At 18.8% G+C, this 15,553-nt stretch overlaps 3 protein-coding genes across 3 annotated transcripts; 1 reads left to right on the top strand and 2 right to left on the bottom strand.

The window, feature by feature from the left end:
- Positions 1–475: 475 nt before the first annotated feature.
- On the top strand, positions 476–8,934 carry PADL01_1336600 (conserved Plasmodium protein, unknown function; the record flags this gene model as incomplete). The annotated part of the gene is given in 2 exon segments (XM_028683920.1): positions 476–2,521; positions 2,539–8,934. The coding sequence occupies 2 exon segments, from the start codon at positions 476–478 to the stop codon at positions 8,932–8,934; spliced, it is 8,442 nt and encodes a 2,813-aa protein (XP_028540050.1).
- A 530-nt stretch (positions 8,935–9,464) lies between these two features.
- PADL01_1336500 (conserved Plasmodium protein, unknown function) lies at positions 9,465–11,437 on the bottom strand (the record flags this gene model as incomplete). Its single annotated transcript, XM_028683919.1, has 3 exons — positions 9,465–9,844; positions 9,929–10,126; positions 10,273–11,437. 3 exons carry the CDS (start codon positions 11,435–11,437, stop codon positions 9,465–9,467), a joined length of 1,743 nt encoding a protein of 580 aa, XP_028540049.1.
- A 920-nt stretch (positions 11,438–12,357) lies between these two features.
- PADL01_1336400 (exoribonuclease, putative) lies at positions 12,358–15,130 on the bottom strand (the record flags this gene model as incomplete). Its single annotated transcript, XM_028683918.1, has 2 exons — positions 12,358–13,224; positions 13,379–15,130. 2 exons carry the CDS (start codon positions 15,128–15,130, stop codon positions 12,358–12,360), a joined length of 2,619 nt encoding a protein of 872 aa, XP_028540048.1.
- Between the last annotated feature and the right edge of the window lie 423 nt (positions 15,131–15,553).

The following is a 15,553-nucleotide window of genomic DNA, read 5'->3' as shown; positions in this document are numbered from 1 at the left end:
AAAACAGTAGAATTAAAAAAATATAATAAAAAAAATTTTGTATACACATTTTAATTAAAGCACCAACAAAATATATATATATATATATATTTATATATTTATGTGGGCATATGCTACATTTTTAGTATAATTATATTTTTCATTATAAATAAAGATATATAATAATTAAATTATATATATATATATGTATATATTTAATGTTTTTGTTATTATAATTAAAGTAAAATAAAACATTTACTAGCCATTATATATATATATATATATATATATATATATATATATATATTTATATTTATATTTACATATATATGATATATACTATTTTATAATAACCGAACATGTATGTCTAATTCCATTGTATAAAAAAAAATGGTATGGTTCAGATATACATTGAAGTGAATAATTAACAAATAAAATTATTATACATATATATAATATATATAATATATATATATATTTTTATTTTATTTTTAAAATGAAAAGAAATAACAATCTAGAAAATAACATGAATTTAAGTATGGGGGAAATAGACTTGAGTAATATTTATATGGACATATTACACATACATGAAACTCTGGTGAATCAAATTCAAACTATTGTTATAGAAGTTTATAATTTAATAGAAAAGTTATTATATGATAACATCGAAAGAAATAATCTAGATATATATATGTTTCATGAAAAATATAAAGATAATAATATAATAGATGTAGATAAAGATAAAATGATTATTCATTCTTTAAATAATTTAAATAATAATTATTTTGGTAATGATGTGAAAAATAAGTTTATTTTAGACAAAATAAATGAATGTATAGTAAATACTGAGAATCAGAAAAAGAAAAAAAAAAAGATAGGTTGTAAGAAGAAATGTTTTGATGAATTACTAAATTGGGGTAATAAACATAAGAATATAGAAATAGAAAGATTTAATAGTTCGATATGTACATATAAAAATGGAGTAGGTGATGATGATGATGAAGATGATGATAGTGAAGACGTTGATGATAATGAGGACGATGATAATAATGAAGACGATGATAATAACGAAGACGATGATAATAATGAGGACAATGATAATAATGAGGACAATGATGATGATTCTATACATATTGATGAGAATGATATTATAAACAGTATAGAAATAAGAAATGATGATGATAATATTCTTCTTAATAAAATAAATACTACAAATCATCATGATAATAATGATCTGAACAGTTTTATGAATATAAATAATAAAACAAATAAACAACATAAGAATCAATATAATAATAATTATTTTAGAGAAGAACAACATAACAATAAGTATGAAAGAAAAAAAAAAATTTATAAAGAAAAAGCTCAAGAGGTTGTTTATAAAGTAATGCATAATAAATCTATGGAAAACGAAATACATGAAAATAAAGTTAAATTACAAAAACATATAGCTATTTTAGAGCTTATTAAATATGTTATTTTATATTCAAATCAAAAGACAAAAAAAGAAAATACAGACATAATAAAAAAGAGGGAAAATAATGAGATTAATATATATGGAAATGTGAATATTACAACTAAGAGACATAAACATGATTTACAAAAAAATGAAGAATATACAAATGAAGAATATACAAATGAAGAATATACAAATGAAGAATGTACAAATGAAGAATGTACAAATGAAGAATATACAAATGAAGAATATTCAAATGAAGAACATACAAATGAAGAACAGACAAATGAAGAACATACAAATGAAGAACAGACAAATGAAGAACAAACAAATGAAGAACAAACAAATGAAGAACAGACAAATGAAGAACAGACAAATGAAGAACAAACAAATAAGATATGCATGAATAACACTAATATGAGTATAAATTCTTATGATAACAGTTCCACAAAAAAAATAAAAGCTGATTTGAATCACCATAGATTTGATAAAAGAACAAAAGATAAACTTACAAATACAAATATTAACTTATCAAACGTCAAACTTAAATATATTAATATTATAACTTTTTATATGGACTTATTGTCACCATTCCATAAATTCTATTCTAATAAAAACGGAACAGCTCATCAAGATCAAAAGAATTTAATATTGGTAGTTAAAAAATTAGATCAAATTGTATTGAATTATGATAGTATTATCGATCAAATTTTGAAAAAAGGAAATATAAAATATTTTGATATAGATAAATTATATCAACGTTATAAGAACCATATTAATATGAAGACATATACCCCACTCCAATTAAACAATACACATCAATGTGAAAAAAATATGGTACAGAAAAATATATGCATATGTATTGATAACAAAATAAATATGAACAACAAAATTATTCCTTGTGATTGTGCAGAATGTTTAGAGGAAAAAATAAAAAACAAATTAAACGACAGCACATATAATAAAAATAATAATATTAATAAAAAAAAAAAAAATGTTATTAAAAAAAAAAAAAAAAATGTTATTAAAAAAAAAAAAAAAAATGTTAAAAAAAAAAAAAAAAAAATGTTAATAAAAAAAAAAAAAAAAATATAAATAAAAAAAAAAATAATGTTAATAAAAAAAATAATGTTAATAACAATAATAGTAATAATAATTATAAACCCCCCAATTTGAATAATACATATATTAACTGTTGTCATGATTCTCATTTATGTTCTAGAAAAACAAATGACCATGACAATAATGAGAACAAGTGTTCTCATAATATTAATAATAGTACACCTGTAAGTACTGTTAATAATAATCAAAAAGGTTCAGATATAAATATGTTGGATAATAAAAATATAAAAATAAATTGTAATAATTCAAATGAGAATTGTCTAAAAGGCTCATATAATAAATCAGATATTTGTAATACACCAAATATGGTTAAACCTAAATATTCTAATATTTGTCCTATTACTCAAAAGGTTATACATTCAAATGATTTATTAAGAAATGATAATTTAAGAGAAAATTATTTGTCACAAAATTATTCTAACTATTATGAAGAGAAAGAAAAAAACATGAACTGTAATAATGATATAGAGAAAAACATAAAGGATAATATTTTACACACAAAAATACAAGGTTGTCATTTAAATAATGTTGATTATGATTCAGATTCAAAATTTAATAATGATAAAAATAAAAGAATAAATAATTTTCATCAAAATAAAAATCAAAAAAATTATATGATACCTTTTTCTAATGATGATCATATGGTTAATTATAGAAATATTTCAAGTTCTAATTATAATCATATAAATAATATTCCTAATTATTTTATACCTTTAAATAATAATAATGAAAAAAAGAAGTTGCAAGATCTAGAAAAAATAAATAATCATAATAATAATAATAATATTAATAAGGACACATGTAATAACATAAATATTAATAAAAAAGAGAATGATATAACACATCATGAGAGTGTCACAAAATCGTGTAGAAATAATACATGTACTAGTTTAAATAATAATAATATTAATAGTATGAATGTGAATATTAATATGAAATTAAATATTGAAAATAACCCATTAGTATTGTCTGTATCTTCTTGTTCAAAGGATAAAAGTTTTATAAATGAAAATAATGAAAATAAAGATCACATCCCATATATATATAATCAGGTTAATATAAAAAGTGATAAACAAGAATATCTTATATCTGAACCTACAAAATATATTCAACATATAAATGAAAAGAATATTGCAGTAAATACAGTTAATAACATGAATTGTAATTTTGTAGAGAATATGAATAAAGAGGTTATTACAACTATATATAATGATAACATAAATATATATGATCAAAATATAAAGAAACATATGAATAAATTTAATGATCAAACTATAACTCCATCATCAAATAAATATTCAGATCAACATGATGTAGAACGTATAAATAATAAATCAATTAATAAAAATTTTGAAAATACTAGGACTGAAGAAAATATTTATTATAATAATACTATTGAGAATTATGAATATAGAAAAATGTCAAGTGATAATATAATTCATTCAAACATTTATTCTATAAACAATGAAGAAAATAATTGTAAACCTAATATTATAATAAACGAACAAATATTTCATAAAGTGGATGAGCAAGGAAATTTTATATATAATATGACACATCATGATAACAGACAAAACCAAAAGTTGTTATTAGATCAACTGCATCTTGATTCATTATGTGAGACAAACGACAGAAGGAATAGAGAACAATTTGTAACTACACCTCTTTATAATAATATGTGTAATAATATGTTTGTAGTTAATAGGAACAATAATTACAATGATGAGGAAAATAAATATTTAAATGATATGAATAATTATAACAATGATATGAATAATTATAACAATGATATGAATAATTATAACAATGGTATGAATAATTATAACAATGGTATGAATAATTATAACAATGATATGAATAATTATAACAATGATGTGAACAATTATAACAATGATATGAATAATTATAACAATGGTATGAATAATTATAACAATGATATGAAAAATTATAACAATGATATGAATAATTATAACAATGATATGAATAATTATAACAATGATATGAACAATTACAATCATAATGTGAATCATCACAACCATTATATGAATCATCACAACCGTGATATTAATAATTACAATCATTGTGTTAATAATTATAATCATGCAGGTAGCAACGACAATGCAGATAATAAATACAACGACAATAATAATTACAATTACAATAATAATTACAATGACAATAATAATTACAATGACAATAATAATTACAATGACAATAATAATTACAATGACAATAACAATCATAATGAAGATGGTTATCAAAATGCAGATGCTAACTACAATGATAATAATTACCTTAACCGTTCAGGTAGAAATAACAATAGTAGTAATAATGATGGTGGAGATGGTGATGAAAGTACAGATGATAATAATGAAAATGATAAAGAAGGAAATGGAGAACATGACGAAGAAGATGAAGAAGAAGATGAAGAAGAAGATGAAGAAGAAAATGAAGAAGAAAATATCAAAGAAGGTGGTAACCAAAATGATGAAGAAAATTACAGAGAAAATAATGAAAAAGATTATAATCAACATAAAAATTATAACGATCAACTTATGAAAATGGAAGGTGATAATATTTTTGATAATAGTACTAGTAATGTTTTACACAATACTTGTTATTCATATAAGAACAGATATAATGATTCTTATGATTACTTATTGTCAGGTGAAAATGAAATAATGCCACAAAACAATATTTATAGATCTCAAGAAAAGGAAGTATCCATATCACAAGAAAATAGTTTTGTTTTTCAAAATAAAAATAATGGGAATCAGTATGATGCACAAATGAGTGATTTTTATAATTTTCATTTGAACAATATGAATGATATGAATGGTATGAATGGTGTGAATGATGTGAATGGTATGAATAATATGAATAATATGAATGATATGAATGATATGAATGGTATAAATAATATGAATAATATGAATAATATGAATAATATGAATGATATGAATAATATGAATAATATGAATAATATGAATAATATGAACAGTATGAATAATATACCCAATATGAATAATACAAACAGTGTAAATAATATGAATAGTATGAATAACATGAATAACATAGTCACTATAAACAATATGAATAGTATAAACAATATGAATAGTATAAACAATATGAATAGTATAAACAATATGAATAATATAAACAATATGAATAATATAAACAATATGAATAATATCCAGAACGTAAATAATTTATACAATTTTTATAATGACAATGAAAACAGCATAAGTGTTCCAAATGCCCATGCAGATTTTATGAGTGAAAAGACGAATGAGGAAAAAATATCTTCAAATGATTTAGATACATATGAAAATCTTAATAAAGATATGATAACAGATTTGAGTGTAAATATGAGTTTAAAGAATTATAATAATGAAATGATGAATAATGAAATATGTAGTTCTTACTTTGAAATGTATAATAATATGGAAGAACCATATAATATGATGAATAATAACAATAGTATTAATAGTACTAATAATAGTAATAATAAAAATAATAATAAGAAAAGCGAAAACGATGATAACAATGAAAAAAATGATAATAATAATATTAATAATATTAATAATATCAACAATAACAACAATATAAACACCATCAACAATATCAATAATAATAATAATAATAATAATAATAATAATAATAATAATGATGATGGGGATAATATTCCATTTGAATGTGATAAGTGTAATGTCGATTATGATATAATGAATTTTACAAACAATACCTATATGGATATACAAAAAATACTTCAAAATGATGATATATTAAAAAAAGAATTTGCTAATATAGAAGAATGTTTCAAAATACATACATCTACTTCTATGGATTATAAGAAAATAAAAAGTAAAGGTGAATGCTGTCATCAGAATCAACAAATAACATACGAACATTATGATCGATTGAAGCATTCTAATAATAATTTTATAAGGAATAATGATGATATATACAAAAAGTTAAGTATTGACGAATTTTTTCTAAATCCAAATAACATAGCAGCAAATATTATAAACAACGATATGATTAATGAAAATATAAATAGTGACATAGAAAAAATTATGGATATAATGACTTCAAATAATAATAATGAAAGAGAAAATAATAAAAATTGTTCAAGACAAGAAGATGAAAAGGGAAGACAACAAACTAAAGGAAAAGAAAAAGGTAAAGAAAGAGAAAAATATAAAGATAAAGAAATTGATATATATAAAGAAATGAATAATGATAATATGATAAATGAAAATATGGAAATACATGGAGAAAACATTAATTTTAAAAAAAAAGAGTCTACCAATTTTTCATCTTCATCGTCATTCAATATGTCAAATAATAACAATAATAATAATATATATAATAATAATATACATAATAATAATATACATAATAATAATATACATAATAATAATATACATAATAATAATATACATAATAATAATTCATTTGATATATCAATAAAATGTAAAGATAAAAAAAGAAAAATAGATTCTCTGATTAATGATAATGAGAATATAATCTCATCAAATGATTCAAAAATGGAAAGCATTCATGAGCCATCACCTTCAAGAAAGTTTCATAAAATTAATGAAGATAAAAGAAAAAAATATCAAAAAATGGATATAAGAACCTTAAATAAAAGCGTTCAAAAGAACAAAGAAATATGTACTAATTGCTATATACATTATGATAATTTTAAGTCCAGTTATATTTTAACTTTTATTAATAGAAAACAAAAAAAGCAAAGAAAAATTTTCCCTGTAGAACCTAATGAAAAGGATGAAACATATATTGTACAAATTATAAAATATATTGAAAAATTACAGGAACAAAATAAAATATTTGGAATAAACCCAAATGAGGAAACAAAGGAAAATAAAAATAGTTGTTCAAATGAAGGTGAACAACAACAATGTATGTTAATTGAAAATACAAATATAAATAATAGTAATGATAATAATATGAAGGATATTAATATGAATGATAATAATATGAAGGATATTAATATGAATGATAATATTATGAAGGATATTAATATGAATGATAATATTATTAATGATAATAATATGAAGGATGATAAGGTTGCTCATCATGATAGTATGAATGATCATACGGTAATTAATAATGATAATTCGAATGATAATCATATGAATAATAATAATATATATAATAATGATAATATATATAATAATGATAATATATATAATAATAATGATAATATATATAATAATAATAACATATATAATAATGATAATATATATAATAATGATAATATATATAATAATAACAACATATATAATAATGATAATATATATAATAATAACAATAGCAGTAACAACAATGCTAATATGATGAACCAATTTCTTTATGGTAATAATACAGAATATATTTTAAATAACCAAGCTACATTTAAAAATAATGAACACAATGAAAATAAAAGTAATTTAATAAATGATATGAACAGAAGAAAGGAAAATATAAAAAATAATAATATGAATAATTTTGTACAGAATTTTAATGAACAATTTTATGTACAACAAACGAATTTTAATTATATACATGACAATATTAATAATATATCTTCTATAAATAATATAAATGATATAAATGATATAAATAATATAAATAATATAAATGATATAAATAATATAAATGATATAAAGAAAAATATGAATCTTACATATTCAAGATCTATAAGTATGTATGAAGACATAAATATCCCACATAATGTTGATTATATTAATTATAATATAGAAAAGGATAATGTATACGAAGAAAACTATAATATAGGATTAAACCAATGTGCATCAAATAATACAAATATAAATATGTTTTTTGAAAGTACTAACAACAAGGATAATTTAACAAAGCCTTTAGGGGATGTATATACAGAAGATATGAGTATATCAAATAATATAAATAATATGAATAATATAAATAATATGAATAATATAAATAATATGAATAATATGAATAATATAAATAATATAAATAATATGAATAATGTGAACATTATGAATCATATAAATACTGTCAGTTGTAATATAAATAATAATTCATTTGCAAATAATTTATATGATAACAATATAATTTCACATAATATGAAAAATATCATGTATCCATATATAAATAACAATATCAAAAAAACAACGAATAAATCTATTAATGAAAAAAATCAAGTGAATATAATTAATAATATTCCATACACAAATTATCATAATCTAACAAATAACAATGATGAACATACTAGGGAAAAAAATTTTCATAACGTCATGAATGAATATAACATTAATATAAATAACAACACAAATTATGTAGATCGAGAAGGGGATGATAATAATATTTCACGCGAAAATAATATGTAGAAAATAAGATACCAAAAAAAAAAAAAAAAAAAAAAAAAAAAAAAAATACATAAATACATATATCATATTAGCATAATTAAATAATATACATATATATATTACACTCTATTTGTTTTATTAGAGTGTAACCTTTAATTTTGATACATCTAAAATATATATAAACATATATATTATATATATATTTATATATTTATATATTTATTCATTTATTCATTTTTGTTTATACATAAAATATAATATAAAAAATTATTCAAAAGTAAAAAAAAATATATGTATATATTTATATACATGCACAATTATTATGTGAGATAATTATAGCAGTTAACAACTATGGAATTATTCCCAGTGTATATTCTTTTCTTTTATTTTTGATAATTAAACTTTTTTTTATACTTTGTATTTATAAAAAAATATATAAATATAAACATACATTACGGTATTTAAAAAAAAAAAAAAAAAAAAAAAAAAAAAAAAAAAAAAAACTATATAAAACATACACACATATATATATATATATTTATGTATATATATTAATTGGGTGTATCCTCATGCTCTTCATATACAAAACTTATAACATTACATTTATACTTTTTGTTATTCTTATAAATTGTTGGCTTATCACATTTATACGATTGTTCAACATTATATATTTTTGTATCATTTTTTACAATGTTTTCTTTAAAAAATATTTTTTTGAGGTCATTAATGTAACTTAAATTTTTCTTTTCTTTAGTAGTCAAATAATTACGAGCATTATTAAAATTTATGTCTTGCTGTTTTTTAAGTTCCACATAAGCTTGATATTCCTTTTCCTTTTCGTTTAAATAATCATTAAATTCTTTAATTTTTAAAAAATCTTTATTCTCAGTAATCTTCATATTTACAAGGTCGATATCAATATTAATCTCATCTATAAAACAAAAGAAAAAGAACAAACATATATGTATATGTATATATATGTGTATATATTCAATCATGCAGTGAGGTATATTACTAAATCTCTTTCCAAAAATTTCATGATATTTATTAATGATTTCATTTTTTATTTCATCATCATAATGAGAAAAATGTATAGACTGATTATTAAATTCATTTTTAATATCATCCTCAAACCAATCAATACTGTCATCGATAACTTTTGTTTGTTCTTCATTAATTGAGTTCCTTAACATTTTATCTCTCAATTCGAAGGCTGACAAGAAAAAAAAAAAAAAAAAAAAAAAAAAGGAAAAATATGTTAACACATATATATATATATATATATATATATTTATTTATTCGTATAAACAATGATTTATAGTTATATATAATAATTTGAAATATTTAAAATATTCTCACCTTTTTTTAAGTAAGTATTATTTGTATTAAAATAATATTTGTATAAAAAATTATTTGAACTTTTGACGGATGATATTAATTTCTTCATATTATTATTATTTGTGTTATTATTTTGGTTTGATGTAAAAAATAAATTATTTATTATATATGATTCATATAATTGGTTTTCACAAAAAATACAATTTTTATATTTAATTTTAGTACAATATATTTTTCCACAAAATAGACAATTTGCATATATTTTATGATTTTGTCCATTACATATACATATTTGTAGATTTTTTTTTTTTTTTTCTTTTACATTTTGCTCATTATTATATTTTACAACATTATTTTCATTTTCTATAAAATCTATAGCTTGTTTTAAGGAATAGTTATTTTCTTTTATATTAAAAAAAGAAAAATAATTATCTTCTCTTTTGTTATCATTAGATTTCTGTTCAGACGTTTCATTTTTTTGATTTTTTTTTTCTTTGTCGAATTTTAACTGTTCATTTGTCTTTTTTAAATCTAACATTGTATGATCATTTATAGAATGATTTTTTATTACATTATTTTTTTGTTTTATTATATCTTTTTCATATATATTATTTTTTATCTCATCATTATATTCATTTTTGTTTATATGTTTATTATTATCATCCAATATTTTTTTCTTTTTTTCATCATTATTTCTTCTTTTTGATTCAAAAAATACTTGTTTAAAATCATTCGTTAAATGTTCATTTTGATTTTTTTTTATTTCCTTTTTTTTTATATTAGATGATATATTATTTTGATTTGTATTAACTGTTAAATTAATTTTTTTATCATTTTCAAATACATCTTGAAAAGATGTGCTTATTGTTTTACTCTCATTACTATTACTTAAAAAAAAATTTCTGTCAGGACTATCTAAATTTACATCACTTGAATTAAAAAATTTCTTTTTGCTATTTACTAAATCTTGAGTAAATTTTTTTACGTTATTTAAAGAAGAACATTTTGTGTTTTTATTTTGTTCATAAAAAGATTCATTCAATAAAAAAATAGAATCATATAAATCATAAGATTTACAATTTAATATAGATATGATATAATTTATATCTAATTCGTCGTTTTTCAAATTAAAATATTTCACTATTTTACTTTTCAAGAAATTTGCGTACTTAACATTTTCATCCATTATTATTATTTATTTATATTTTTTTTTTCTATTAAAATTTATCATCATTTGAAAAAATAAAATAAAATAAAAAAAGTTATGTAAAAATATTTTGTTCTACGCTTTTTTTCTTTTTTCAATAAGTGAACATTTGTATGCTCGTATGTTAATTGCCATTCCAAATTATTTATGCATAGTTTATATAAAAAATAAAAAATTTATATATAGTAATGAAATTATAACATCTTAAAAAAAAAAAAAAAAAAAAAAAAAAAAAAGAAATATATATATATATATATATATATAATGCTCAGTTAATTATACTTTGACATAATATATATATCATCCATATAAATAATTATATATATATATATTAGTAGATCCACAAATTATTTTATATATATATTACATTAAATAAAAAATACTTATGTATTCTTTCATTTTAATTAATATATAAAAAATATATAAATATATTTTTTCCCTTTAAATTATTCTACTTAAAAATATTTAAATAAATATAACTTTTCAGTTTTGTTTATTATTATAATAAACGAATGAAAGAAACGTAGAAAAAAATCAAGTCACAGGGCATATAATATATATATATATATATATGAGAAAAAAAAAAAAAAAAAAAATATATACAAATAAGACATATATAATGAATTATTTCAAATAATATTTAAAAAATTTGAATTAAAAAATATGTAAGTTTTATTGCATAACATAAATGTATGATTGAATATATTTCTAATAAAGTGTTGTTTTATACTTGTTTAAAAGTTGTGTGTAAAATTTTGAGCATATCAAAAGGGTATCCAAAATAAATATAAATAAATAAATAAATATATATATATATATATATATATATATATATATATATATAAACATGTAGATTTTTTTTTTTTTTTTTTTTTTTTTTTTTTTTTTTTTTCTTTCTTTCAATTTTTTAATAGTAAGGAGAACCATCCGTTGAACTCCTTCTTTTTCGAATTAATATTGAGAATATTTTTTAGATTTGTCAAAGAATTTATAATATAAATGTTTTTGTCATTATTTTTATTTTCATTTAAATAATTAAGAACAAATTTATCATAATTAAGTAATAAATCTTGGAATTCATAAAATGAATAATTAATAACTTCATTGTTATTTTTTTTTTTATTAATAATTTTTTGAAGAGAATTAATTTTATCTTTTATATTATTCAACTTTTCTTCCATATCAATATTAGAATAGAAAATATCTTTTGCTAAGAAAAAGGTTTCTTTTACTTTTTCTTCAGCTAAATAATTATTATTAAAAGATAAAAGTATTAAAACATCATTTTTTGACATATTATTATATATTTTTTCTATATTTGCACTTATTTTTTTAAGTACTTCATTAGTTTCTACACGCGATGGTACTTCAAATATTTTTTCACTATCTTCTATTTTAAAATTTGAATTATGTACATTCTGAATACAATTAAATATTTTATCATTACACAAATTTTCATAATCACGTAAAATTAAAATATAATTTTTTAATTTATTTTCATTTTTTATATTCATTATTAAATTTTCTGAGCACTCATCATCATTTTCACAAACACAATAAAAAGAATTCTTCAAAAATATTTTTGGTATTCTTTCTTCTATATATTTATTCTTTGAATCAAATATACACAAAGATTTTTCGTATTTATAATTTATATCTTCTTCACAAAGAATGGAGTTTTTTACTTGAATGAAATTATCTTTGTTAAGAAATGTGGGGAGTGCTTCATAGAAAGTGGAAAATTCATTGCTATCAAATTCGCTCATCTATAAAAATAAAAAATAAGAAAATAAAATATATATGGATGGAACTACATGCAATGTGGGTGGAAATTGTGTGTCCACAAAAAGGATGAATTGAAAAAAATAACATAAATATATAAATATATATACATATATATATATATATATATATTTTTACCTTTTTTAATGCCAGGAACATACTAATTTTTGCGTCGTCTATTGAATTATGACCATTTTCTCTCTTCATAATTATATTCAAGTGTTTCTTTGAAAGTTGAAATAAAGATGGCTTTGGATAGTAACCAGAATTACAATATATAATAGATGTGTCAATAACATAATTATGAGCTATTTTAAGAGCATGTAAATCGTTTTCTAAAGAATGTCCTATTAGTATAGATTTTTTATTAATAAATTTTTTTAAATGTTCTTGTACATCTTTTAATTTGGTAGTTACATTTTCTAATGTACTTTCATTAATACCTGAATATAAAGTTAAATAATTTGTAATTTTATTATCTGGAATAACATAAGAATCATATATAATATTCATATAAGCATCAACTACTGTAATTTTGGTTAATTCTCTTTGATTATTTATTGTTTCACACATTTCACAATCTATACTATATATATTATCTAAATCGAATTCTCCATAATTATTTTCTTCAATTAAATTATCTTCATCACACGAATTATTTATATCATTAGATTTATCCATATTTTCATCACAAAATGATATATCATTATTATGATCATCATCATTATAACCATTTATTTTTATCGGCTCATTCACATTTCTATTTTCATTATACATTTCATTTATTTTGTGACTTACTATATTACCCAAATTTAAATGATTCATACTATCACCATATTGTTCATTAGGTATAGTCTGTATAGTGTGTTCATTTTTTTGTCTGTTAATTTCATCATTTTTATCATTTATATTTTTTGATGATATATGTTTTGTTGACGATTCCATATTAGATATATTACCATTTGCAATTTCACTGTTATCATTTTTTTTTATATTTTGTGATGCTTTTATTAATTTTTCCAAAATATCTGCATATAATTGAATATGTTCTTGAGTAAAAATATTTTGCTTTTCAAAATTATTTTCTTCATTTTCTTTATTCTCATTATTAATATAATTTTCATTATTACATTTTACATTACTGAAACTATATTGATTATCATTTGTATTATTAACTAGCTGTGATTTATTTATTTTATTTTTTTTATTATATTCCTTAACTGAACAATCATTATTCATATGAAGAACATTTATTGAATTCATCGTTTCTGTTAAATATATTTTTATATCACGTATATTTTTGTCATTTTTAATATATTCTATATTATTCATATTTATATATTCATCCATATTTTCTGTAGGATATTTATTTAAAAGCATTTGTTCTTTAGTTAATAAATATTTATTTAAATTAAATATATGTTGTGTGTAATTTTTTTTCCTCTGTTTTAAAACAGAAACACTTAATGCTTTTAATATAATATTATTATAATATTTTTTCAAACAACTTTCTGTATGTATTTTTCTGAAATTATTATTTCTTTGTAATTTATTAAATACATTATCTGTTGATATATCTTTTACACAATAATTTGATAAATTTGGTATTATAACCATAATTAAATTATTTAAACATTCATTATTCTTTATATCAAATAATTCATTCTTAAATATATATTTCCCAAGCCTTAAATTTATTATAAAATTATGAATATCTTTTAAATATATATTCCGATATCCATAAAAGGACACTTCTAATCTCTTCTCATTATCTTTTTCTTTCTCTTCTTTTATATCTACTACTTTTTTACGTTTAATCTTTCCTAATCTGTCATTTTTTCTCTTCCCCTTATGTTTATTCTTACCATTCTTTTTTCGTTTGTTCCTCATATTTTCAAAAGAACAAAAAAAAAAAAAAAATAAACAAAAAAAAATTATATATATATAAATATATGTATATATATTTGTATTTATCTTTATTTATATGATATATATATTATCATATTATTTGTTAATGTTTATTATTATTATTATTATTATTATTATTTTTTTAATTCGTCAAAAAATATAATGTGGATAATATAAAATTAAAGTTCACATTATTAACTGTTCTGTAGAAAGTAACATCTTTTGAAAATATTAAAAAAATTATGAAATATAATTATATATTAAACAAATTAATAATAAATGAATAAATTATAACGATATAAATAATAAAAGAATATAATATAAATTAAATGAAAATATATTCATATATATTATATATATGGATATAATATATTTATAATATATATATTTTTTCACAATTGTTAG

The sequence above is a fragment of the Plasmodium sp. gorilla clade G2 genome, assembly GCF_900097015.1.
Source record: "Plasmodium sp. gorilla clade G2 genome assembly, chromosome: 13".
Classification (NCBI taxonomy): domain Eukaryota; phylum Apicomplexa; class Aconoidasida; order Haemosporida; family Plasmodiidae; genus Plasmodium; species Plasmodium adleri (nom. inval.).
This window is presented reverse-complemented; position numbering and strand designations above follow the sequence as displayed.